General features: G+C 43.4%; 1 protein-coding gene across 1 annotated transcript in view; it reads right to left on the reverse strand.

Moving 5' to 3' along the window:
- LOC144773831 (interphotoreceptor matrix proteoglycan 2-like) overlaps positions 1–27942 on the reverse strand; it is an 896924-nt gene that overhangs the window by 79330 nt on the left and 789652 nt on the right. The window contains exon 14 of the mRNA XM_078658926.1: positions 8482–8692. Coding sequence (XP_078515052.1) covers positions 8482–8692 — 211 coding nt within the window. The remainder of the gene's footprint in view (positions 1–8481; positions 8693–27942) is intronic.

The following is a 27942-nucleotide window of genomic DNA, read 5'->3' on the forward strand; positions in this document are numbered from 1 at the left end:
AACAAAATAGGGAGCGGACCCAGAGACCTAAATAACTATTGTTCCTTTTCTAATCCACCCTTCCTGGTGAAGGAATTAGAAAGCCGTGCAGAATCATAGCTAAACTACTCTGGAAAACAATTAGCAGCTGATTAACCTTCAGATCAATTTCAGAGTGCAATACATCACAAACACCTCAACCCTAAAGATAATTGATGTTTCTCATTATACCTTGGATAAAGGCAGATCTTGACTCCTCATTCTCTTAGATCTGTTGGCAGCCTTCGACAAAGTGAACCATGACTCCTTTCTGACAATACTGGAAGAAACAATCCACCAAAACGGCTCAGTCATGCAGTGGTTGTTTATCATTCCTGGAAAACTGCAGTCAGCAAATCAAAATTGTCAACTTCCACTGACACATCAACCCTCAAGGCACAATACTTTCACCCACACTATTCAACAGCTACATGAAAGCAGTCACCTACATTCAGAGGCATGCAAACATCAACTATCACTTCAATGCACATTATATGCAAGTTTACTTAAAAATATTATCTTCAAAGAATGTTGAGGTTCTAACTAAAGTCCTCCACAAAAAAGGGACTGTGCCTAATTCAAAGCAAATGAGTGGACTTCCTGATCAGCAACAGGTAGAAAAGTTCTGGAAGAAGCCACCTGCAATATCCAAAGTTTTGCTCCAGCTGAGCAGCTTCAACTGGATTTGTGTATTGTGGGAGATTGAGTCCCAGACCCCAAGAGGCAATGCAGAGCTTCTGAACACTTGGCTGGTACTGTTGGTTACTATTCAACACAAAAAAACCTTCAGAAGACGTTCTGAAAGTTTGGGAGCTTTTTGCTAAGTTTTGGTAAAAAGCTCCAGAACAAGGACAGCTTGGTGTTGTGAGGCAGGCTGTTGTTGTTGACTCAGTAACTGGCCAGACAATGCTGGTTTGTCCTACTGAAAGCTTTGGAGCTCCTTACAGTCGACACTAAGGACAAAGACTTTCAGGGACTCATCAAAGCATAACGCTGCAGCGGGCCACCATTGTCAAAAGCCAACTCCGGTTCCAAGGAACCCAAGGGCTTGTTGTGTAGAGTAAATCTCCTAAAAAGTGACTACGTGTAAAGGTAAAATCTTGACCGGGACCCAGCCATCAACCTATCCAACCACACTCCATCATGGTCGGCTTAAAACGCTGACTTTGTCTTGGTCCAGCATGATCACATAGCCGAGAGTGGAGCTTAAAGCTTTTGGTGCTAGAATGCACATGTTTTTATTTAGTTCTAAAATTCATATTTCTGGTCCCTACAATGGGATTTTGTTGTTCTCGTGTCATTTTAAAGATAAAAATAGTCTCTATTTTAATAAGTTGGTATTGGGTTTTTATTAAATTGTGTCTTTTTCTTATTTACTGTTTTGGTGATATTAAATGCTTTACACACATGTATTGTAAGTTGAACCTGACTGCTCATCTGCCAAGCTGCTAAGGGTTGAGCAAGGATTATTTTATTGAGACTTAACTGGACCTTATTAGCGATCATGGCATTATTACTAGCTAAAGGTACAAATATCCACTTACTAATAACCCACCTTCCTACACGTCCTCATCTAGATTCAATTCTGGATTCCTGCCCACCACTTGGAACTCAAGCAAATAAAACAGAGTTTTTCCTTTTTTCATCCCTCAACTGTAACATTGTTCTACAATCTTCTCTCAAAGAAACATCAGTTGTCAACATCAATTGAACCAGTATTGAGTCCAGACAAACACCTGAACCTAAAAGCTCCCATCAATAAAGACAGTAAGGGGGCATGACTGGACACCGGACATGGCGGCCGCAACTTCCATCCACCATCTCTAACAATCCTGCAAACACACAAGCAAAGATTCATCACACATGGGACGCTATGGGACTGCGGATCCCCCGCGGCACCATACAGGTGAGCTCCAACACTTGGAATCCAAGCAGAGCCAATATGGGGAAGGTGCAGCCTATCACGCCCGCTGGCTGAGGCCTGGAGTCAGCACAGACCTGCAGAGGTGCCATGAGACAGTGCAACCGAAGTTTGAGAGAGCGTGGCCTGAGTGGTCGTGGAGACCTGCAGACCAGGAAGTGCATTCTGGGGGCCCCCCCAGATTCCCGTCAAGATCACCAGGCTCGGCTGAGGAGGGCGCAGGGAGCGCATGGGCCATGGAGGCGTGCCTGCTGCAGGACCCCGCGGCCACCCTGGTAGGCCGACAGACACTAGGGAGCTGCACCACAGACTCTATAGAGTGGAGAGGCATGACAAAACACCTCATCATTGTGGTGAGTAATGCCAGATTCTTGGGGCACAGGGCCAAAGAGAGCAACATGCTTGGATGGACCAGAGGCAAACAAGGGGTTTGAAGGGAAGACATCGCCACCAGCAAAGGAATAATGAGCACATAATAAGCCTCTACAATTAGATTAATGTGTGCTCTTACAGTGGCCCACTGAGCCGCTCAAAACGTAACCCTCCCCTGACAACTGGTACATGCAGTTTGGTGCCATAAGGGCCCCTTCCACTCTAATAGCCATGGTTCTGCTTACCCAAGGCCCTGACTCCACATGGTGGCGGGGATGGGAGAAGCCTGAGGGTGAGTTTCAGCCCCTTGGAGTGACATGACCCACAAGGATAGCCAGCCTCTGGACCTTTGACACAATCACTGTGGGAGTTTGAAGAGGCTTCCACCACTACCTCGGAGCGATCACATATATGAACTAAACCCCACTAGGGGGTAGCATAGAGTGTGGCGGTGCTGTATACAACATAGTGTGTTCTCCTTCTTAATAGTAGGCTTGGGCCTTGCCTACTGACTGCTCCCTAATATGGCGACCATGTGGGCCTGTGGCTTTGGCTGGCTGTGGGTCTGACTGCTTGTGCCACCCCGGAGACTTCCAGTGGCGGTTAGGCAGGTAAGAGGTAGATCGAACTTGCTAGGAGCTGGGGACTGTGCCCAAGATTGCATGTGCAACATGACAAAAGACAAGGGACCACCATCAGCTAAACAAAGTACTCTAGATAAATACCCTCAGCCTGGCGGCACCTTGCTACAGATGGCATCAGACAGCCAGACGGAAATGGTTCCAGATAATGCCGCCCTCTTAGCCGTCATCACTCAATCGTGTGATGCCCTAAAGGCTAAGATAGGTGCTGTAGGCTCAGAGGTTTTGCTGCTACGACAAAACATCTGCAATGTAATGGAAAGCATCACAGAGACGGTAGAAGATTCTGTTGCAACCCTGCAGGCTACCATGTCCAAACTTACCTCTGTGAAGAGGGAATTGCTAACACCCATAGAGGATGCTGAACAAAGGACGCGCCACAATAAACTGCACTTTGTGGGATTCCCAGAGGGCTGTGAGGGAGCCTTTAAGGAGTGTTTCCTAGATCAATGGCTTCGCAACTTACTGCCAGTGGGAGCCCTTTCCCCACGTTTCATGGTTGAACAGGCCTGCATGGATTTGATGTGCCAGCCTCCTCCAAGGGCCAGGCCTTGCGCAGTTATTGCAAAACATCTGAATTACTTGTACAGAGACACCATCCTAAAACATGCCCGATCAGAAGAAAAGATTATGTACCAATCGCACGTTAATAAGATATTTCCGGACTACACTAGTTTGATACAGCAACAGGATCAATCCTTTCTTACAATGCTCTCTCAAGCCACAAAACATTGTCTCCATAAATTAAATATCAGATTAAAGCTTCATTATCCCACAAAACTCAAAGGGTTTATGAGTCTGAGATGCTCATTTTCGTCTCCCTGGAGGAGGTATTCCAGTGGACAGATGAACCTAATACACCACCACACCTGGATTCTGACTCTTCTCAGAGTGACAAGCATAATAAGAACAAAAAGGCATCAGCTACTAATTGTCAAAGATACCCATCAGCATTGCGGATCTCCAAGATGATGGGCAACGTGCCAGTTGCTAAAGGGGGCTTCCCATCTTCTCAGGCATCTGGTGCAGGATCTTCTAAGTGAAAATGGGGGTACTCATATTGGACAGCGCTATCCTTGATCCTCATGGTGTATGATGCTATGGGTGGCCACACAACACAATACCCAGGAACTTACACCCTCCTACGAATGTGTCCATGTTGGGTACAGGGATCCATTGTGATGAGCCAGGACAGAACCCAACTGGGGTCTGCCGCCATCACATTTCGCAACAGATACTTAGGGTTTTCTGAGTATGTGGTGGGTGATGTTACATATCAGTTGTTCTTGTAGCGAATATTACATCGGAATGATGGTCTGTTGTTTTGTAACATTGCTACTATTGTTATGCTTAAATGTTGTTCTTCTTTTTCCACAATGGGGTCTGACTGATGTCCACTCCCTAACATACCCTAGATGTAGACATAGCAGAAAGATTAAATCATGTGTACCCAGCAGCAGATGTGTTCATAGGATTTAATTTGATGAGTGTTGTGGAATGTAATTGGCCTACTAGATAAGGGAAAGAGGGGAGGAAGTCCTAAAGCAGGCCAAGAGGGTGGGACATATGTTCTGATAGTGCAGGAGATTCACCTTATAGGTAACAAGGTCCCATGCTTGGCTTGATGGGGATACACAAACGTTTATCATTCAGGGTTCATGCTTAGTTCCAGGGGCACAGGAATCCTGATTAAGCAGACAGTCCCTGCCAGCATCTCAAGACATAGGTTGATAAATATGATAGACACACAGCAGTTACAGGAATGCTCTATGGAAAATTTACACATTGCTGAGTGTATATGCCCTGCCCACCCCCACCTTGGACCCTCTGTTATAAAATGTTTGGTTTGGAATGAGCAAACAGATGGGTTTGTGGTGATGGGGGGTTTGAAACAGAGTCATCGTCCCAGCGGTAGACAGATGGAACCCACAGGGGTTACCTCCAATGTCAGGCCAGACGCCCTCCCTTTGTCTCAGCGTTGGGCCTCATTGAAGTAAGACAGGCCCACAATCCCTCAACAAGTGGCTATAACTTTTATTCAGCAGCTCATAACTATTACTCTCTTCTGGATTATATGTCGGCCTCCGGCAATCCCTACATCGGGTGTGGGATATAATGGTGCTCCCCAGGGGTCTTTCGGATCACTCTCCTGTGACATTGGGCCTCCGATGGGACACCAGCGCATGACATTCAGTTGGTGCCTGTTGCCATGGCATCTTCAGAACCCGGAGTGCCAAAAATATATGGAAGATTGTAAAGATGGATATTTTGCGCATAATATAAGCACAGTGCAGTCTCCTCAGACTCTACGGGAAGCCCTGAAGAGCACACTTTGCGGGAAGGACTTCAGTTCTTGTACTGGGGAGCGCCAGCGCAGACTGTAGGACATAGATGATCTTGAGATAGAGATCATGGAGTTGGAACAGCGCAGCCGCCAACCTGATACCCAGCGAGGGAGTGGACAACTCAGCCTCATGCAGCAGCAATATCTATTTCTCCTCCTTCAGTGCCTCAACTTTGGCTCACGATTACTCTCCTATCTCTGATTGTTATGTACAGACTTGACGGCATCAGTGCGGGTGGCAGGGGCTAAGCCTGATATCTTCCCTATACAGCGGAAAGCGAGGCAAGGTTGTTTCCTGTTCCCCCTACTGTTCACTATGGCCATGGTGCACCTGGCGGTTTGGGTGCAGATGGATGCGCTAGTTCGGGGCTTTGAGTGGGGTAGCGGGTGGACAGACAGGATTGCATTATACACTGATGATGCTTTGTTCTTCATTACAGGGCCTGAAGCGATGGGACCCCGACTGTTGAAAATGATACGAATATTTGGGGGAACTTTGGGCCTCTGCCTAAACGACTCAAAATCAATGGTATATGCTGTGAGGCAAGGTCCGCATAGACTTGATTGAGAAACAGGTATACAGGTGGCCACCAAATGGTACAAATACTTAGGCATTTGTATATCCACGGTGGCGCCTTTTGCATGGAACACTAATATAGAACCTATGTTCACTCACCCGAATGACAATATAAAGTTATGGTCTGGGCTCCTGCTGTCCTTGACAGGATGGTCAGCGATCTTCAAGATGGTCTTATTGTCCAGATTCCTTTATCAACTGCAAAATTTCCCATTTGATTACCTGCGACAGTGGTTTTGAAAACTGAACTCCATTCTAAATGCCTTTCTATGGGACAGGGGTACTTCCCTCCTGTTGGGGCATTACAGCGGCAGATATTGAGTCATATTTCCTAGCAGCCTATCTCCAGATCATTAATGATTGGTGGTATGATATACAGTGGGGCCCCGCATATGCACTTGATAATATGGCAATGGGTGCAACTCCCCTGCAAGCCAATTTATATGGGGAGGGGAAAAGCGCTACTCTTCCCCTGGTGGCAAAGGTGGTCCTGAGTCTGTGGCACAGTCAACACTTAGACGAATAAAATTGTGGGATAGACTGACGGAACAGACACCATTATGAGGCTGAGGATCCTGGAAAAGGGATCTCATCGGATCCCCGCATTGGGGGATGTCATGCAAGTCATGGACCTGAAGTCATATCAGGCACTCCAGACTGAATTCCAGCTACATTGCAGCCAGTTCCAAAAATTCCTCCAGCTCCGCCATGCACTGACCCCACACATAAGGGTACTACCAGACCTTCAAGAATTTGACCTTTGGAGGGTAAACTTCTCTTGGGAGACTTGGGCGACCATCATATTGCGAAGATTTACCAGACCCTAATTTCTAACCAGCCTGATAAATTTTGAACTTTACGAGATGCTTGGGAAACCGATGTGGATGAATTTGAAAATGAAGACTGGATGGAGATTGTGGGTTCCCCCAAAGTAGTGGCCATAGCGGCAAGGCTCCGGCTAATTCAATGTAAGTACATTAACCGAGCGTAGTTAACACATCTGGCGTATGGGGGTGATTGCCTCCTCTGCATGTCTCCAATGTATTGCTGAGGAAGGCACCTTCTTCCACATAGTGTGGAGCTGCCCAGAATTAGTGAGGTTTTGGCACAGGTGGTCCCATGTCTGGGGATGTTCCTTTCGTGGCAGGCAGATCCTGTGTTTTCCCAGTTGGCCCACCTTCACCTTATGGATAATGTGAGTGGGAATAAATATGAATTATTCCTGCTTAGTCTGGGACTGATGCTCACTAAACGTGACATAGCCCAGGAGTGGAAGCAGACAGCCTCTCCATCAATAACGGTGTCAAAATGGACCACTGCATGGGAATGGAAATTGTGGTATATATAAAGCTAGGGGCTGACCCCAAAGACACCCAAAAATAAAGAAACAGTGAGCGGAATATGGTGGGATCAAATTAGTGCCAGTCTATCAGATTAACCAACTCATGGATGACGAAAGTGTGACATTCCACTGCTATAAAGAGACTGTCGTGAACTGAGCTGCACAGTCAGCTAGTGCCTGCTCACCACTAATAAGATTGTGATGCCAACATAGGTTTTGAATACGTACCTTAAGAGACCGATAACCAGCAAAATAAGGGAGATACTGACAGTGAAATGAAAATTCTGTTATAATGAGTTTAAATGTATTTTGGGAACCCGTAGAACTTCTCACTTGGACATGGCCAGCTGTAGATGAAGGAACATACCTTCTGAGGACTTTATGCATTAAGCAACAAATCGAGCCCTGAAGAAGTCTCTTGTGAAGAGAAAAAACGCGTTGGCTACTTGTATAATCAGATTTTAAGAAGATTTGAATAAAGGAGTTCTTTTTAAAACAAAGAACATTTGAATGAAGTTTGCGCACCCCATGTCTTAGCAAAATGCATTATACATGTCCATGAATGAGAAATTGTGTGTGCTGATCACTCTTGTGCAATACTATTAGGGTGTAGTGCTCCTGTGAGGAAGACTATAAGACTGTTCTTCCTGATCAGAGCACCACATTACTCTAACCAGATTGCCTAAATGTGATAGGTGCGATTTCTCTTGCCTCAGTCTCATTATTTGTAAATCACTCTTTGGTTTCCTATTATACATGAACAACAGTACCGTATATTAAATCAAACACAGAAGAAGGTTTGGAACATTGCACATCCTAAAGTCATGCATTTTGGGTTCCTCTTATATGCGATAATAAAGGTAAAGGAGAGACAGTGAAACAAAACAATTGCCTAAGGATCACACATTTTAGTAAAGTGAGGCTGCCAGGACTAATACAAGGTTTTCTGGTTTCCCGTTATGCAATTTAGCCACTGGATGTAAATGCTTCACTTCCCCTACACCAACCATTATGCCACAGCCCGTCCACACCACTAGAACCCCCCCACCTTCTGACCGCCACCCTGCTAGCGTCAATGCGGACCTCGGTCACACCACAGACAAAACTTTGTGGTCCCTGGGGAAATGTTTGTGCGTACCAATTGCTTATACAGAGGGAGATAGAGAGAGAGAGAGAGAGCGCGAGAGAGAGAGAGAGAGAGCGCTAGAGAGAGAGAGCGCGAGAGAGAGATAGATGATGGCAAAGATAGCATGTTTCATAACTTACCTACAAATTGCTCCTTGTCCATGGATGACGTCACATTTTCCATCATTCAGACAGAAGTCAGGCTCCAGGTCACAGACACTCTGACAGGGCAAGCCATCAATGCTCATATAACCAGGATTGCAAACACACTCTCCCTCCCCAGTCCAGCGGTTCACTAGACATTCTGAAAACTCATTGCAAGCCTGGAATTTGCAAGGATCTGCCTGGTCTCCTAAATCATGGAAGTAAAAAAATCTATTAAAAAAGCTGAGAATAGCATAACGTTTAACTAATATTAAATATAAAAACGATATCAACAATACGTTTTTGTCAGTTTTGCATTTGATATCCTAATAACCTTTCTTCCTAAACCCATGATCCAATTCAAAATTTTCTCTAAACTCCTTATGCATATTTTAACTCTATCGACCTTCCCATACGTTCTTCCATTAGGGTAATTGTCCCAGTTACTACAAGTGGGGCTGCCTGTTATTGTAGGAGGGTTGGACAGCCACGAGAGAGTATCACATGGGATGGGATTTTGTTTCAAATATCATTACACATCTGTCTAACAATAAAGATTTTGCAAAAAAAAATGCTCAAATTCTGTGCATTCCAATAAATTAATATGCCATTAGTTGACTGTGAGGAGTGCTGTCTAAGAATCCAAGCCACGCCCATACATCTTCAGCAACATGTGCTATAAAAACAAATAAAAGTAGACATTTATATTCTTCTGATCATGGTACATACCTCTGATTGAGATTCCGGTTCACACCTCAAATATATAGTAAATTCAGTATGAATGCCTATTTTTTCTTAATTAGATAACAACTTCACGTCCGATCTTCAGTGGACCTAACAACTCCAAGAGGATAATATAATCAGTGATTATCTCACAATCCTATTGCTCCCTCGACTAAGGTACCATTAACATCCTCTTTCTCTCATTGATTACCCTGAATTACGGGGCTGCTTCTGTCTCTGCCTTTGCTCCCGGTTCGCATAGTATCTTGAGTTTTGGCACTGCTGCACCTTTGGGATAATGGGAAAATGTAAGGCAGGTGAGGCTGTTAAAAACAAAACTCTGGCCAAAAAAACTAAGAAATCTGGGAAGGTCAGAACAGATGCGGCTCACCCAAACCTGCAATCCCTGGCTGATATTGACAACCTTATTGAGGAGGTAGAACAATTTTTAAATACTAGTGGGGACAAAGGGAAAGAAAAGAGCAAACAGCCAATAGTTCCATCGATGATTAAAAAAACAAAAGTCTGCAAATAATCAGACGTGATCACTAGCGGCGTTCGTGATTTATCAGAATCTATGGGATTAAAAAATGGGTCAGTCTCAGAGAGGATCGATTTGAGTAAGCCATCAACTATTACGACTACGAGCTCAGATTGTTTCTTGTACCCTAAAATTAATGTTATTGCAAACGTTCCTCGTCACAATCGTTTTGAATTGTTACAGTTGGTTGTTGAATCCATGGGACCACAAATCGAGCCCAAAGATAAATGAAGTCCTACCTGTCAAAGTTGCCTATGTAACCAAACAAGACACGAACAACTATCTTGAAAGGTTGGATAACAAACAGGACCACCTTAAAAGTGTAATCATATTATTGTCGGACACACTTAACAAGTTACCAACTAGTCTTTTTTCTTGTAAACAGGATGCAGCTTGTCAGAGGGGGGGGCACAGATCCCTTGCCTATAGCGCAGACCTGTACGATTCACAAACTCCCCCCTCCTTCTTTAAGTACTGCATTGCAATAGGAGATTCCCACTACTTATAACAGATCCTAATTGGGGAAAGCGGCTATCCCAGGGAAGTTGTCAAATAGCTCTCAATATGTAGCAACTAAATCTAGTTCTGAACCATCAAGGGTGCTAAGATCACAGAATTTATCGAGCTGTGCCACTAGCAATCCACCTACGGTTATTTATCCAAGGAAGTCGGGAGATCACAACTCTACTGGCAAAAGCATGCTACCTAACACTAATCCCTTGATGCCATCTTCTAATCCACCAAGGAGACCTTGGGAAATTGATCACCACTTGGCCATATTAGACCAATCTCACTCTATCCATATTACTCAGGTCCCAAAGCTGAAACCTGGCACGCATGAAGAAACAAATGCTATGATTAATAAAGCTATCCATTGGCTGAGAATTGAAAGCAAATCTTCCTCACTGATCAGATCCGATATCATGCTGGCCAAGAGTTACACATCGAGCTCATCACCCATGATTATATATAGGTTGCTTTCACATCCCACTACCTGGTTGAAAACCTAGTCAATTTCGAGTTACGCACTTGTAATTTGCATGGGGTTCAAACACTGAGTATTAGATAAAAGGCATTTCCGCCATCCCGTGAAATTTTATAGAACTCTGTTAATGCTACAGCAACCTTGGATGAAATTGGCTGACTAAGGCTGAGCCCTAAAATAGATCTTAAGTCACCAATGAAGTCGAGCAACCCAAAAGAAATCAGTAGACTGGCCCTAGTCGCTCCTGTCATTGTGTGTTCTGATGTTATTGCTTTATCTCCGAATGATCTTTTTTTTTTTTTTTTTTTAATATTTTTATTGTCGCAGGAATCGGTAAGAAACAAACATCATACATAAGTACAGTTACAATCTCAAGATATTTTTAGGAAAAAATTAATTTACATTGTTCGTAGTAAAGGGTTAGGGTATTGGAATACAAAAACGAAAATAAGAGGAGAGAAGAATTAAAATAAGATATAGCAAGAATTAGATTTGATCACTTCTGGACGTCCCTATTAATGAAAGAGTTATTTCTGAAACAAATAATGGTAATTCGATTAGTTCTCACAAATATCTTCATATATCCACACTAATCCACAGTTTTTATACCTCAGAAAATTGCTTCCAGATTTTTTCTTTTCTAGCTAAAGTTTTGGATCCTCTATGTTTTGCGAGTGTGAGTTCCATTGTTCTGATTTCTATAACCAATGTTAGCCACTCAGCTACCGTTGGAGTGTTCTTAGATATCCAAGCTCTTGCTATGATTAGTCTTGCACAGGCTAATAAGATTGTTATGAGATCTTGATTGAGACAGTGGGTCTCATGGATATCAAGTAAAACCAGTTGGGGTGATAAGTCCGGAATTTTAATCTGGCTATCTTGAAGATATTTTATAATTCCCATCCAATAGCTAGAGTACGCCGGACAGGAGTAGAGCATATGTTCTATATCAGCAGCATAGGTATTACACTTCATAGATTTAGTTTTTTCTGATGTTTGGTTCCCTTGAGCCCAAGCGGAAATCTTCTCTGGAGTATAATATAGTTCTGTAATAGTCCTGTATGATTGCAGTCTTAAATTGGAGGAGTGTACAACATCATTTATATGAGTTAATGCTTTGCTTATCTGCTCTGAACTTATATCCCGATTTAACCGGCGAGACCATTTAGTAGCTAAGATGGTAGTATTTTCAATTTTATCCTTGGTTAAAAGTTGATATCCCAACTTTATAAGTGATTTAGTTTTATCGGAATATATACACTCTATAATTTCAGACTGAGTAATTGATGTTAATTTCATTTTATTGAAAAAGAAGTCTCTCAGCTGGCGATATCGGTAGTACATATCATTTGTCACACCATTTAAAATTTTCATGGTGTCAAAATCTAACATACCATTATGTCCATATATATCGCCTAATGTATTAAGACCACAATTAATCCAACGATACCCAGTCCCGTCCGAGAAAATTCCTGGAAGACCCGGGTTATCCCATAGCCTAAGTTCCGTATTATAGAAAGAAATCTGACTGATGTGCATAATCTTCTTCCAAATAATTATAGCATGCTTAGCAGTCTTGAATCTCACCCTTTTGTAGTAATTTGGGTCATGTGTGCGGAGTAGAAATTGGTTGGAATCAGTACCTAACAAAAATTGATAAAAAAAAATGCAAGACTCTTTCTTTAATAAACTCCTAATTCTAAAGAAAAACGTTGAAAGGAAATATAATTTAAAATCTGGAAAAACAAGTCCCCCTTTTAAGATTGGTAATTTCAGAAATTTTATAGCCCTACGTGCCTTTTTGTATCCCCAAATAAAGCTGCCACAAACGGAGTCTAGTTTTTAAAAAAAAGATTGGTTCGGTTGTAGTGGTATGGCTCTAAACAAATAGAGTAGCTTGGGGAGAATTTTCATTTTAATCAGATTTAACCGACCTAACAGACTAAGAGGGATTTTATGCCATTTTTTAAGAGTTGTGGAGGTTTCTTTTAGAAAAGTATCGTAGTTTGTTTCCAGTATTTTCCCTACTTTCGCCATTAACTTGATACCTAGATAAGTAGCTTCTTTGCAGGTGTCATAGACATGTATATCGGGAGTGTAATTAGCTATGATTTGAGTTTTACTCACGTTCAGTTTATAACCTGAGATTAGACCATATATATGTGCTTCGTTAATAATTTCTGGCATAGCTCTGTTGAAGTCGCTCGTATAAATAGCTATGTCATCGGCATAAGCCGTTAATTTCAGAACAGTTCCTCCATGACTCACTGGAATAATGTTTACTTGGTCATTTAGTGCGTTTAAAAAAGGTTCTAAGGATAGGGCAAAAAGTAAAGGGGAAAGGGGGCAGCCCTGTCTCGTGCCTCTTAGTATTTTAAAGTTTGCTGATTCTTTATCTCCATAGCTAATCAAAGCTAAAGGTTCGTCATAAAGGGACATAACCCAGTCCAAGTAAGACCCGGAAAGACCCAGTTTCCTTAATACTTCCCACAAATAGTCCCACCCCACTCGGTCGAAAGCCTTTTCTGCGTCTAACAAAATCATACCGAGTGGGGTGTGTGTGCCTTCAGCAACGTCAAAGGCAATTATTGAGGTGTTAACATGTGTGGTAGTATCCCTTCCCATAACAAATCCATGTTGTTGTAAATTAACCATGGAAGGCATACTAGGGGCCAACCGGTTTGCCAGTATCTTAGAAAAGATTTTAACATCGGTGTTAAGTAAAGAAATCGGTCGGTAAGACCCACATTCTTTTTCCGGTTTCCCTTTTTTCAAAAAAAATATTATTTTCGCTATTTTCCATGAAGGGGGTGCTTTTTTAGATACGCTAATTGAGTTTATCACTTTCTCTAATAGAGGTAATAATTCTTGTGCACAAAGTTTATAAAGTTCCCCTGGTAGGCTATCTTCTCCGACCGCTTTCCCCGATGGTAGACTATCTATGGCCCGTTTTATTTCTTCTAATGTTATTACAGAATTGAGTTGTTCAGTAGTTTCTATACTGAGTATTTGAGATGCAGTTAAGTATTTTTCTAAATATTGTGTTATGGCTGATTTTGCAGGTGAAGTCTCTGGAGTGTACAGTTGTTGGTAGAATTTGACGAACTGGTTTAGTATTTGATCCGTTCTGTCGTATGTCCTTAAGTCATTCCCTATTATTTCTTTAATTTTTGTTTTGGCTTTCCGATCCGCGGTTTTAAAGGCCAATAATTTCCCAATACGATCGCCGCCCTCATATTGTCTGAATTTATATTTTTGTAATTGTGTAGTGTATCTTTCTCTCAGTGTTTTTAGTAAACCTGCTTGTAATTTCGCCAGCTTTAGCCTAATACTCTCAATGTTATTCTTTGCATATTTCGTTGCCTCTGCCAAGCTTATTTCCAAATTTCGTATCTCGTCTGTTATTTGTTTCTTCTCATGGCGAATCTCAGCATTTTGCCTAAATATGTACTGTTGGGCGAAACCTCTGATACTGCATTTACAAGAGTCCCATACCATATTAATGTTAGCAGTATTAATATTGATTGAAATAAACTCCTGAATATGTTGCTTGAGTAAGATTGAGAATTTTGTATCTGTTAATAAATGTCTCGGGAACGAAAATTTTCGTGTTTCTTTAGCTTGGTCAGAAAACATAACCTCAAGTAATAATGGGTTGTGGTCAGAGGTAATTTTAGGGCAGATATCAATCGAGCAGTTATCTAAAAAAATTTCTGAGGCCCAAATCATATCAATTCTTGAACAAGATCTATGCGGTACAGAGTAATATGTGTACCCTGCCTGAAGAGGATATTTTGATCTCCATATGTCTCTGACATTGTTCAATCTAGCTAAATCCAAGATAGCAGTTCTAACTTTGTTCATTCTTTTATGTTTACTTTGCCCAGTGGAATCAATTTTATAGTTGATTGTACAATTAAAATCCCCCGCTATTACTAATTCTCCTTCCCACTCCAGTAAGTATAAACTTAATTCATCGTAAACCCTAGGGTCATCGATATTTGGTCCATATAGTACACATACTACTATCTTGTAGTTATCACATTGCATCTGTGCAATTGCCCACCTCCCCCGAGCATCAGAAGCAGTTTTTGTCATTACAAATCTAGCACCTCGTTGTATTAAAATAGCTACCCCTCTTATGGACTCTTCTAAAGTAGAGCATACCACTAAATTATAATTCAGTTGTGAAAACAGCTTACGATCTTGATATTTAATATGTGTTTCTGATAGTAGAACTATATTCGGGTTATACATCTTAATCTCCTCCTTTACTAAGTTTCTCTTATTCTTACTGTTCAGGCCGTCCACATTCCAACTTATTATTCTTAATTTAGACATGTTACTCTCCTGTTAATTATCCAATACAAAATTCTCCCAACTACCTTTGCCCTTTTCATATATATTCCATTTTCTTTGTTAAACTTAAAGCAACAAACGAATCCTGCGATCCATTTTTTACACACATTTTTTCCCCCCCACCCCTGACCAAAATGGTCCCCTCCCCAGCCAGGACCCCAGCAATGTCCTCGCACCCACCCGTCCCTTAGGGGGGAGCACCCCTCTATCTAGTGCTGCCGCTGAAAGGCAGCAGAGAGAGAAAGCTAACATGATAGTCTGCTCATGCTCATGCCATAAGTACATAATTACATTTGCACGTTCTATTTATCTACAACAATTTAGCCAATATGCTATTTAATTTTCATTTTGTTTTTCTCTTTCATTTTCCCTAGAGTATTTTTCCAGAGCCTGTTCAGCGTCTTCTAAATCTGTGAAAAAAACCACCTTGCCGTTTCGTATAACTTTGAGACGAGCAGGTTCTTGGAGATAGGCCATGCACCCCAAATTTTTGAAAGGATCTATCAACTTCCTAAGCTCCCAGCGTTTATCCATGGTGCCTTTACTAAGATCAGCTTTCACAAAAAACATTAAATTATCAACAGTCACGGGATTGTTCGGTCTAGCTTTCATTGATACAGCTTGCCGCAAAAGAAAATTACCAAAATAAATCAGAAACGGTCGAGGATATTTACTATCAGTGTTTTTTTGTATCAGGGGCAGTCTATGCACTCTCTGCAACTGTGAGTCCCAGTCCCAATCCGCCAGATCAGAAAAGGATCTCTGGAAAAGTTTCACCACAAATGTCCTAGGATCAGACCCCTCCATACCTTCCGGTATACCAAATAGGCGGAGATTTTGCCTTCGAGCGCGATTTTCCAAATCCTCCACCTTAGCCTCTAGTTTAGTGACTCTTAAAGTATTTTGTTTTGCAGTTGCTGAAGTCTTATTAACATCTCCTTCAACTTCTACAATGCGTTGTTTGATATCTTCGATCTCTTTAGTCGCACCTCCCAAGCCTTGACAGATGGTGCTCATTGTTTCTTGCATCTTAGTGTTGTCTTCTCTCAGTTGCAGATACTGTTGTTGGATCTCCGCTCTTTGCTCTAGGAGAGTCTGCATTATAGATTCCATGAACATCCTTGTTGGATCTGGAGACTCATGGGTATTAGGAAGGCTAGAAAAACTAAAAGGGTTAGTGGAGTTAATGGATTCATGAGGTTCCTGTGGTACCCTTGCTTGAACGCATGTTTCAAATAACACTCCAGGGTCTGTTGATATATCTTGGGTCTTACTATGAGAGTCATCTGATCTCATCTCTCTGTCTTTTTCTCCATGACTGTGGGCTGTATTCTCTATAGGGGTCTCTGTACTCGGTATCTGTATTTTTTTCAGTTTCGAGATTATAGTCTGATTTTCCTCGCATTCCTCATTTAGTTGACCGTAGCTAATGGTAACATGATCCAGATCTTGGTCACCTGGTTCCAGTGTCTCAATATTAGATTCGGTGGGAGTTGAAACATTATTATCAGTTAGAGTAGGCGAGGGGATTGTACTTGTTATGAGTGCCCCAGATGCAAGCGCTGGGTTGGTCATGGTTAAGACAGAATGTTGCGGGGAATCTTGGTTAATAGAGGCATCGTCTTGAGTGTGTTCGCAAGTGAAGTCTATAGAGTTGTTTTTGCGAGCCCCCTGAGTATTGAGAGCCTCTTCTGGGCTGGCACCTGACAGTCTTAGAGCCATGCTCTTGACTCCCCCCTTAGCCTCAATCCACCTTCTTAGAGGGCTATCGTCAATTAGGCGGCTTTTCTTATTCCCAAGAGCTTCCTTGTTGACTATTTTAAGTAAAACATTTTTTTGTTTAGTTTTAACTTTCATTTTAATTTTCTTGACAGTGGTTTTTTTTACTGCTGTGTTCTTAAGTGCCCCATCAGCGCCTTCGTCTTCTGACAGCTCCTCGTACTCTAAATTCGAGTCATCATCATCAGCTGCAGCTTTACGTTCCAGCACTGTGCTCTCGCCGTTTCCTTTCTCCCTTATTTCAATATTTTCTACTGGGTCATTATTAGTGGTTACGGTAGCAAGGATTGACTGTTCCACCCTGTTTTTTGGTTTATCTTGGGGTTGGACTTTACTTTTAGCACTCTCAGGGTCTTCTACCACTTCTGTTGATTGCAGATTTATGCTTCCCATGTTAGAAGTAGTCACTCTGTTTGCTACCTGTGTCTCCAGAACCGCTTCTGACATATCTGACATATCAGTACATGAGAGATTAATAGTGGCGGAGAGATCTTTAACAGTTTCCGTTTCCGGGTTTGCCACCCTTATTGAATTAGATCTGTTTATTCCTGATTTTTCATCTACTTTCTCAGTGTTGTTCAGTTTTTGAATTTCGAGCGCCGTTACATGGTCTGGGTCTGAGTCAAGTTCAACACATTCCCCAGTGGCCAAAGCGCCCTTCCCTTGTGTCTTCCCCTCAGTCTCATTAGCCGGTATGCCATTTGTCTCTTTAGTTTTTAACCCCCTGCTTTTTTCCACAACGTTGTTTTCCTGAGCAGACTGAGTCTCTTTGATGCTGTTAGGCCCCCCCACAGCTACAACCCCAGCAATCCCTGTGATTGAAGTCATTATACTTGCGTTTGGTTGTCTGGTGGCTGGGGCTGGGGCTGGGGCAGTCTTCTTGCTCCGTGTGGTCCTCTGCCGTCCGGACATCGATCCACTGAATCCTCCACCTCCACTCGCCTCCGCTCGCTGTGGCTGCCGCTGCACACCTGTGGAGGCTGTTTCCAGGTACAGGTGTGCAGTCCGTTGAGGTGAGCCAGCTCCGCCTCTCCCTCTACTTCCCGGCATGGTGACCAGTCGGGCTACCGCGTAAAACCAAGCGCGGGAGGTACGGGAGGTCTTATTGCTTAGCTGTAGAAATGCCCTTAGCATTGATCTTTCTTATTTTATTCCTGCTGGAAGGCTGAACACACACACGTAATCCCAGATAATTGTAAATCTCTCCGCGTCTCCACTTCTCCACTTCCCCGCCTCTGAATCTCTGTATCTTTTCTCCGAGCTCCGAACTCCAATCTCGCTTATCTCGCTTATCTTGCTGCTCGCTGCCCGCTGCACGCAGCTCAAAACCAAATCCCAGCGGAGCAGAGCAGAACCATATCTCACAAAAACGCTGAACGCCAGACACTTCTCGTAACAGAAGCGCAGCGGTGGACTAAACATCCGTGGTCCCATATATTTGTACGTCTCTCCGTGTCTCCGCGTCTCCAATTCCACACTTTGTCACTGAACATTAAACGCTAAACGCTGCACGAAACAGAATCTCGGTGGAGCAGAGCAGAGCCATGTAGCGTCCTCGCTCGGCGGTGTCAGCCCGCCATCTTGACTCCTCCCCACGCTATTCCGGTCTTCCTGTCACTGAACATTAAACGCTAAACGCTGCACGAAACAGAATCTCGGCGGAGCAGAGCAGAGCCATGTAGCGTCCTCGCTCGGCGGTGTCAGCCCGCCATCTTGACTCCTCCCCACGCTATTCCGGTCTTCCATCTCCGAATGATCAAAATAATTTTCTTGGTTATTGTGCTGGGGATGAAGAGATTAATCACACGGGTAAACATCAGGCGGGGGTGGTAGATCTATGTTCCCCAATAGCGAGTCAGGAACATTCAACCCTTCAGGTTCTAGGGTGCATTGATGCCTTAGTCTTATCTGCCTGTTTATTATGCTGAGGACGATAAGATCAACAATACGGCCAACCATCAGGTGGGGTTTGCAGATTCAACTACCCAATATTTTTCTTTGTTGACCCAAGTAATCTGCCTGTTTATTATGCTGGGGATGAAAATATCAACCATACGGCCAATCATCAGGTGCGGTGAGTAGATGCAACTATCCTAGCAGAGAGCCACGGTTATATGGAGCTACATCCAATTTAACTAACCTCTTATGAGCTGGAAAACAGTTTTGTAGATAGCAGGTGTAAGCACCAAGTTGTTAATAGCTTGGACCTCCCAGGGAACTGTGACCAAGAGGTGCTATTAGCTTTTTCAACTGGAAATGAGCAGAATGGGCAGAGTGCCCCCCCCCTCTCAAATTCCTATCTAGGAACATAGCTGGTCTGGTGTCCAAATTAGTGGATTCAGACTGGAGGGCATATACAGCTGAACAAGATATCTGCCTGCTACAGGAGACGTGGGCAACAGAAAAAGTATTTATTGATTCGGTTCACTTGTTATAGCATGGAGGCAAACAGGCAGTCCACTATTTCTCATCAACAAGACAACACCACCACCTTCACTGAACACCTGTGCGACCTGATTGCCCACTGCTCTCTACGGTACACGAACAACCTTATTCTGGGCGACCTCAATCTACACTGGAATTAAGCAAAGAACCTGCTAATCCAGAACCTCAATGAACTGCTTATCAGCAACAACCTTACCCAACACTGCTTAGAGGAAACCCACAACAAAGGTGCGATACTTGACGCCATCATCGCCCAACATGACACTGTCACAATAGACCGCACCCTGCCCGTGGACTGGTCCGACCACCACTTAATCCTTTTCCACCTCACTCAACCAATCAAACTCAAACCTCCCACCCAAGACCCCCGCGAAATGGACTAGGAACTTCACTCAAATTAACATGACTGACCTAGAGGGAAGGTTTAAATCTCTCCTCACGGCCTCCATGGACAATCTTTCCACAACAGAACTCACCTCCCACTACAACTAAAATATGTCATCCATTTTAGATCAAGTAGCTCCCTTGAAACTAAAAAAAAACAGGAACATACCTTCGAGATCTTGGTTGAACACGGACATAAACAATGAAAGAAGACAACTAAAAGCTACAGAAAGACTATGGAGGAGAAAAACTCATCAAGCCTACTTGAACAACTCAAAGCAGTCCGAAGGAGTTACAAAAAACACATCAGCAATGAAAAATCCACCTTGTTCTGCGCCACCCTGGTCAACGCAAAAAACAGGCCCAACGAAATGTTAAAAATTATCAAGCAACAAACCTCCAAACCCCCCAGAATCCTCCCTACAGCCTCCAAGGACTTGTGTGAAAGCTTCGCCAACTTCTTTGATGAAAAAATCACCAAGATTGAGCTTTCACCAGACATCAGCATCACCCCCATCTGCAAAAGCTTGCCCCCAGTGACATTAGATAGCACACCCAAGCTCCCCACAAAAACCTGGAAGTCCTTCAACCCCAATCACGGAAACTGAGATCCTCAAACTGATCTCCACCTCCAAACCAGCCTCTCACTTTCTGGACCCGATACCCACCAAACTAACCAAAGAAACTCTCCTTAGCCCCGCTCTGGTGCAAGATCATAAACAGGTCCCTGTGATCCAGCATCGTACCGGAATCCCTCAAAGTTGGCTAAGTCATGCCACTACTAAAAAAGCCAGGCCTTGACTCCAAGGAACTGAATAACTCTAGACCCTTCTCCAATCTCCCCCTCCTATCCAAAATCTTTTAGAAATGCGTCCTCCAACAACTGACTCAACAAATGGATAGCATCACCCTTCTTGACCCCCACCAATCGGATTTCAGAAAAGGCAATAGCATGGATACCGCGATCCTAAACATCACAGATGACATCCACAAGTCCCTCGATACCAACCAATGTTGCCTCCTCATTCTCCTAGACCTATCGGCAGCCTTTGGCACGGTTGATCACCAACTTCTCATCAAGGCTTTATAAGAAAGGGTATGAGGTGGTCCTTCAATGGCTTTCCTCCTGTTTACACAGGCATTCACAAAGGATATAAATAAAAAACTTTACCTCTGACCTACACCCCGTCAACAGGGGTATCCCCCAAGGTTCAGTGCTCTCACCCAAACTCTTCAACATATACATGGAGCCCCTCACCACCCTAATCAAAAATGCCATCATACCTTTCCACCTTTATGCAGATGACACCCAGATCTATCTACAAACCTCCTCTATTGATGACATTCACTGACTGAATGTCACTCTTAAAGAAATCCAACATTGGCTCTCGCGTAACCACTTAAAACTCAACCAAGACAAAACTGAGATACTCTTCATCTCCAACAAAGACGGGAACCCTCATATTGCAGAATGGCTAAAAGCTTTGGACACTATTAACGGCAATCGCACTCTGTCCCACTCAGTTAAATCATTAGGAATCTAGGTAGACTCAAAACTTGACATGGCCAAACACATCAAGAACTCTGCAAAGAGTGCCTTCCTCAACCTGAAGCTACTTAACGAAATAACACCATTCATCCCAATCAATGATATCAAACAAGCCACCCAATCACTGGTGCTATCCAGACTTGACTATGGGAATGCCACCCTCACTGGTACACCAAAATCTCACCTTGCGCCCCCTAAAACTACTCTCAACGCAGCAGCTAGAATGGTCACTGGAATCAGGAAATATGATCACATCTCACCAGCACTCAGAGAACTAAAATGGCTCCCAATCGAACTGCGTGCCAATTTCAGAACTGCCTGACTCACCCACAAAGCCCTGCACACAGGAAAACCTGAGTATGTGGCTGCTAAACTCAAGAGGGCTGGTCATTCAAGGAACCTCAGGAGCTCCAGCACCCTACTTCTCATCCCTATGAAAACACGCAAACAAAAAACTGCAGCACGGTCCTTCGCCAGAAACACGCCCAAAATCTGGAATGTCATCCCAGTCGACATAAGGACTATCTCGTCCTTCACAAAATTAAAAAAACATCTGAATTCTTTTTTCCTCAACCACTTCTTCCTGAATGGATAGCTGCCATCGAAACGCAACTACCTGCTTGTCGTCTCTCCCAGTCATTGTATCCCTAACACTCTCCTCCTCCCTGCTATTCTGACTCCTATCTGCTCCTCTCCCCCCTAGTGGTTCCACCCCAAGACATTGTGCTCTCTACGAAGTTATCTCAGGACTCAAGGACTGCCTCAATGCTGCTTAGCACACTTGGCCTCTCAAACCTATGTTGAATTCTGCTTTATTGGATCTGCCCCACGAAAACATGCACCCTATGAGGTTATCTCAAGACTCACACACTACCTCAATGCTGCTCTGCAAACTTGGACATTCCGTACCTATATGTAGAATACTGCTTTGTTGCATGAATCTTGCTCAAAACCTGTTGTGAAGCGCTCCGATACCCTTGGGTCAGGCTAGCGCTATATAAAACTCCTTAATAAATAATAAAAATAATAAGCTATAGGTAGACTCATGATTTTAAATAAGAATAGTTGCACTAGCAGTTCTACGCTGATGGTGATTGATAGTTTGGACCTAATGGAGGTTACTGTGACTTTCTCGTCTAGACTTTGTTTGTCCATTTTTAGAACATTTATGTGAAAAGCACAAGGGGACTTGATACATCTCCCACACTATCCCTCCTTGAGGGTTTTATAGATAATTTCGAACCAAACATAAAAACTGTAGTAGCTGGTGATTTTAATATATTCTTTGAACCCTCAACTTACTTAAACGAGACAACAAAGAGGAGGCTGAAGTCTGGGGTATTCCACCATGGCTAGGTCTCCTCAAGGAAAATTTCTCAAATGTTGCACTAGGATGGGCTTCGTTCACATTAAGAAGGGGCCTCAGAGCATGCAATGGGCGCACTCCCTCTGACCTCACAAGGGCAGTAACATTTAAAAGAGGGGTTTGTACTGTGAGAAGGTGGTATATGCTGTCCACTAATTAAAGTGGGCACCTTCTACCAGGCCACACGACCCTTATGATGTCTGAGGTCAAAGACAACCTTATTGAAAGCTATCCTTGTGAGAGCTATGGAGAGCAGCTTTCAGGCTTAATCTTGAAGGAATGTAAAGCATCTTGTTTTACCAGAATATCACCTCCTAAATGATTAAATGAAAGGAGAACCACACAGTGTTTGTATAAAAATATGTATTTATTAATATATCACTCTCTACTAGTCTCTACACGAGACTAGGGCATAAAGCACACAATACTAAATTTATAGAACATTCGTAAATAGCTAAATACACAGCGGGCTCCAGGGGGAGACCGAACCATATACTAAATAAATGGTATAACAACAACGACTTCAGTAGAGACAGTGCCTAAAGCACGTAGAATCCTTGGGACCCCAAGCAACCACCCAGTGGAGTGACACAGGGAGCCCACGGAGGACGGGTGCAGTGTGGAAACACAGACGCGTGCTCTGTACAACTCTATGGGAAAGTCGCGGTTGGGAATTTACAAGTTAAGGACAGTTCTAAGGGTACTTCAAGCAAACCCTTTGTAACTTAGGAGGTTATAAGGCTGACCCACCCGTGAGTACAGAAGAACCCGTGTTACCTATCCCAGAGGAGTCAGGTGCATAGGGGTAAAGTGGTGTCAGAAACCTTCGTCATTCATCAAGGAATGGAGATTAAGGGCACGTCTGGAGCAAGCAACCAGGTAAGCCAAAGAATTAACAAGGTGACCCCCGCCGGGACCCACAGGCCAACGGACCAGGGATCGCAAGGAGACCTCAAGCAAGTCTGCAAAGCACCCGCCCACTGGACACTCATGGCGTGGAGGCTGGAAATCTTTGGAGCAAATACTGCTCGGGTCAGGGCTACTCGGAGACCGAAGCACAGGCTCAGGAATTCTCACTAAGCATATGCAACTGCAAATGTACACGGTGCACAGGGGTTCGGGTTGAACGGTCCCCACGAGGGATACTGGTCTCAGAATCGCTGAGAGGGTAGATCGACCTCAGGGACCTTCGGGAACCCACCTCCTGTGTTGCTGAAATCTTCAGAGTCCTCAGGCGCAGTAAACTGGTCAGATGCGTTTAGGTGCCTGCTTTTGCAGGAGAGTAACTCCTTTAGTCCAAGGGAGATTCTTCAGTCATTCAGCATCGTGCAGGCAGTAGAAGTACTTGGTTTCTTCTTAGCAGAATCTTGTCTGGGTAAAATCTAAAGTCCTGTAGCCAGGTAACCCACTTTATACACATGGGAAGGGGTTGGAAAGATTCTGTGGACCCTCCTAGGGGAGGGGCAGGACACAGGGGTGGCTACACCCATGTTCTTTGTCCAGTTTCGCACCAGAGCAGGAGCAAATAGCTCCTAGAACTGGTTTGAGCTGGACTATACCCAGGGACACCAAATGTGCCCCCAGTTCAGACTTTCTGGCACTCTAAGAGTGTACCTACCCAGCCGCAATACACTAACAGCTAGATTCATGAAAGGGCCGTTTAGCGAGTCTTTAATAGCGATTCATAAGGAATCGCTATTAAGGACTTGCAAAACGGGATTCATGTAGGAATTGCTAAATAAATTGCGATTCCTACACATTCCTTATTTGCGATTAGCAAATTGCTAATCGCAAATAAGGAATAACTCCCCATTCATTCCTATGGGCCTAAAGGCCTAAAGGCCCATAGGAATGAATGGGAAGTTATTCCTTATTTGCGATTAGCAATTTGCTAATCGCAAATAAGGACTTGATTCAAGGGTGCAGGGGTGTCCAAAGGACACCCTGTAGCACCCCTGAAATGTGAATTTACACTGATGTTGTGCACACACATGTCCAAAGGACATGTGTGTGTGTGTAACATGCAACTTAGAAAAATGCATTTAAATGCATTTTTCTAAGTTTTAGCTATTTACCACGAGGTTTGACTTCGTGGTAAATAGCGGCCCTAAATTGCGATTTCGCAATTTCAAAATGGTTCATGAATTGCATTTAAGGAATCTCAAATAGAGATTCCTTAAATGCAATTCCTCGCAAATGTGCGAATTCTTTATTAGCGAATTTTGCATTTGGGATGATGAATCCCAAATGCAAAAATTGCACTCGCAAAGGGCCAGATTCTCAGAATCTGGTCCTTTGCGAGCGCAATTAAGCTTGATGAATCTAGCTGAGTATCCTGTCTGGGAGGTGGTTACACCACCCTGTGACAGGATCCCTATTGTCATGCCTTCCTCTGTGCGAGCTTGGCTCTGCAGCAGGAGAGCAGAATTGTGTCTGTGGCTGGCAGCGTCCATTTTGTGCTGCCCAGGTCGAGAAAGCTGGTAACCGGTATACCAGTGACTCACATATGTCCCTTCAGAAGGGTGGTGTGGAGGTATGATTCCAAGGTGTTTTACACCAAACACGACATGTTTCCAGGCAGCCGTTTTAAAGTTAGCATTTACGGCGAAGTTATAATGCAGTAAAACATATATGTCTGGCTGCATCACAGACAACCCCGGAGAATGGTCTCCGAAGGCTGCAGAGGGGCTCTGCTCATGCAGGGGCACACCCTCACGTAAAACCCAGCACCCTGCCTTCAGAATTGTTAAGGCTTGTCATAGGGGTGACTGATAGGTATTTAAGTGCAGTGATTTAGATAGATATAGTGAACCTATATCTTAAGTAAGTGGTGCAAGCACCAGCTTACACAATCTGCAGTAGCACACTGGTCGTGTCAATTTACATGGCCTCTCGGGGCTGGCATAATACATGCTTCAGCCCATGGGAGAACTCTGGTGTACCTATGCCCTGGGTACATGGTGTACCATATACTAGGGTCTGGCAAGGGTACCCCAGGATCCATTCTGGAGTGTACCTAAAGCACATGCATATCAATTTACAGGAGAAAGCAGATACACTGAGGTCCTGGATAGCAGGATCCCATTCGGACTAGGCCAAAAACAGTGTGACATTAGCAAAAAGTGGGGGTAACCATAAGAAGCAGATACTACTTTCCTACATGTATCAGCACTATTGACTATGTGTTAGTTGATATAAGACTGTTGCCTCCCCTGCATGATATGAAAGTGATGACACATTTGGACAGTGACCATACCTCTCTTGAAGTAACTCTGACTGGCGACTCTCCAAGACAATAAACACCAGATAACTATTATGCCCAGTCCTTTGGTAGCAAATAATCGTCATTACGTTTCTTGGCTGAATGTTATGTCCAACCTTAATTTATTCACACAGATTTATAAACTCTACGTAACGTTTTTTGAATCATATGTTTATCTGAAATAGGGATTACATCCTCACTTGACCCATCATATTTGCTTATTTAAAGCACTATGGGAATTGTTTTAATCAAGATAGTATTGTTAGGATCCCTAACCTCTCTAAGGTGCAGAAATTGTTTAACCAGGCTTGTAAACTAGCAAAGTTAGCTCTGAACCAAGACAAACACCAGATAACTATTGTGCCCGCTACTTTGGTAGCAAATAATCGTCGTTACGTTTCTTGGCCGAATGTTATGTCTAACCTTAATTTATTCACACAGATTTATAAAATCTACGTAACATTTTTGAATCATATGATGGGTGAAGTGAGGATGTAATCCCTATTTTAGATAACCATATTGGCTTATTTAAAGCACTACGGGAATTTTTTATCAAGATAGTATTATTAGAATCCCTAACCCCTCTAAGGTGGAAAAATGGTTTAACCAGAGAAGTGTGGCTCACTGGTTAGAGGAGGCAGACCCGGATGCTGAGATCAGACCCGGGACCAGGGTTCAATTCCCGACGCAGCAGGGTCTTGAGCCCAAAATGTCCACGGACTCGGTAATTCTCGCTTCGGTGCCTACTCGAATCGCAGGTTCACACTCTGCAACTGTGGGCATTAGCTTGCTTAATCTCCACTACGGCCCCCCGCTGCGGGATGCCTGGCTTTCACCTTGGGGATACCCAGTAGGGGCTATCTCACAGGGAAAAACCAGGACGGGTTCCCAATGCAAAGCGCTTTGAGACCTGACGGTGATATTGCGCTATATAAAAACCTATCCATCCATCCAACCAGGCTTGTAAACTAGCAACGTTATCTCTGAGGAAGGCTATAATAGAGGGAACCATGTCAATATTAAGGGAACAAGAACTTTATATAAGTCCACTCTAACCAAAGCAGAGAGAAACTGGAAAAATAACTTATGTCAAGAAATTTTGGACGCCAGCAAAAATAATGAAATTAGGCTATTTTAGTGTCTTATTGCCCTAACTAAGTCAGAAAAGCCTAACTCCCACCACTATAATATTCCTCCTGATAAATGGGTGTTACACTTTTCTAACCTTTATGCTCCAGCAGAGCCCTGGGTTTTTAATGGCACTAGCACTTTAAATGCACCGTTACTAGTGGATTACGCCCCTTCTCTTGTCTTTAGTCTGGAAGAAACATCCAGAGCAAATGATTAGCTGAATTCTGCAAAAGCCCCCTGCCTGAATAAAATGTCTGGTGACCTGTACAAATCGGAACCCATATATGGTCCTCATAGCTTAATATATTGTCAAACGTTGTAGCAGCTGGGGGGAAGGGACCACATTCTTGGCTTGGGACTGAAATTATAGCGATATATAAAAAAGGTGATGCAGGAGAGCCATCCAACTACAGGCCCATCAGTCTCATTGATAATGGCCCAAAGAAAATTCAAATCTTAGTGAGATTTCTTGATTGCGTAAATGTTAATTAAATATGACCCCCCTCCAGGCAGGTTTTAGATCAAGAATTAGTACGACAGATCAGATTTTTAGATTTGTTGTTTTATATTGGAAATATGTTTTACTCCAGAAACAAAAAATATTTGTGGCTTCTATTGACCTTAGAACAGCATTCAACCTTATTCCTCGTGCTGCTCTTTGGCAAGCCCTGTCAAATATGGGGGTCCCAGTTAATTTAGTACATCAAAAAAAAAAAAAATTGCATGCAAACAACTATGCACAAGTTAGCCGGGGCCCCAATGGCGAACTGACGGATCGTATATCCATGGAGAGAGGAGTCCACCAGGGCTGTGTTTTAGCGCCTTCCCTATTTTCCCTGTATATTGATGATGTTGTGGATGTTTTAGAACAGTGCAGGAACGACTCTCCAGCTTTGAATAATAATAAGATACCGATTTTACTTTTTGCTTAATT

This window comes from Lissotriton helveticus, chromosome 8 (assembly GCF_964261635.1).
Source record: "Lissotriton helveticus chromosome 8, aLisHel1.1, whole genome shotgun sequence".
NCBI classification, from domain to species: Eukaryota; Metazoa; Chordata; class Amphibia; order Caudata; family Salamandridae; genus Lissotriton; species Lissotriton helveticus.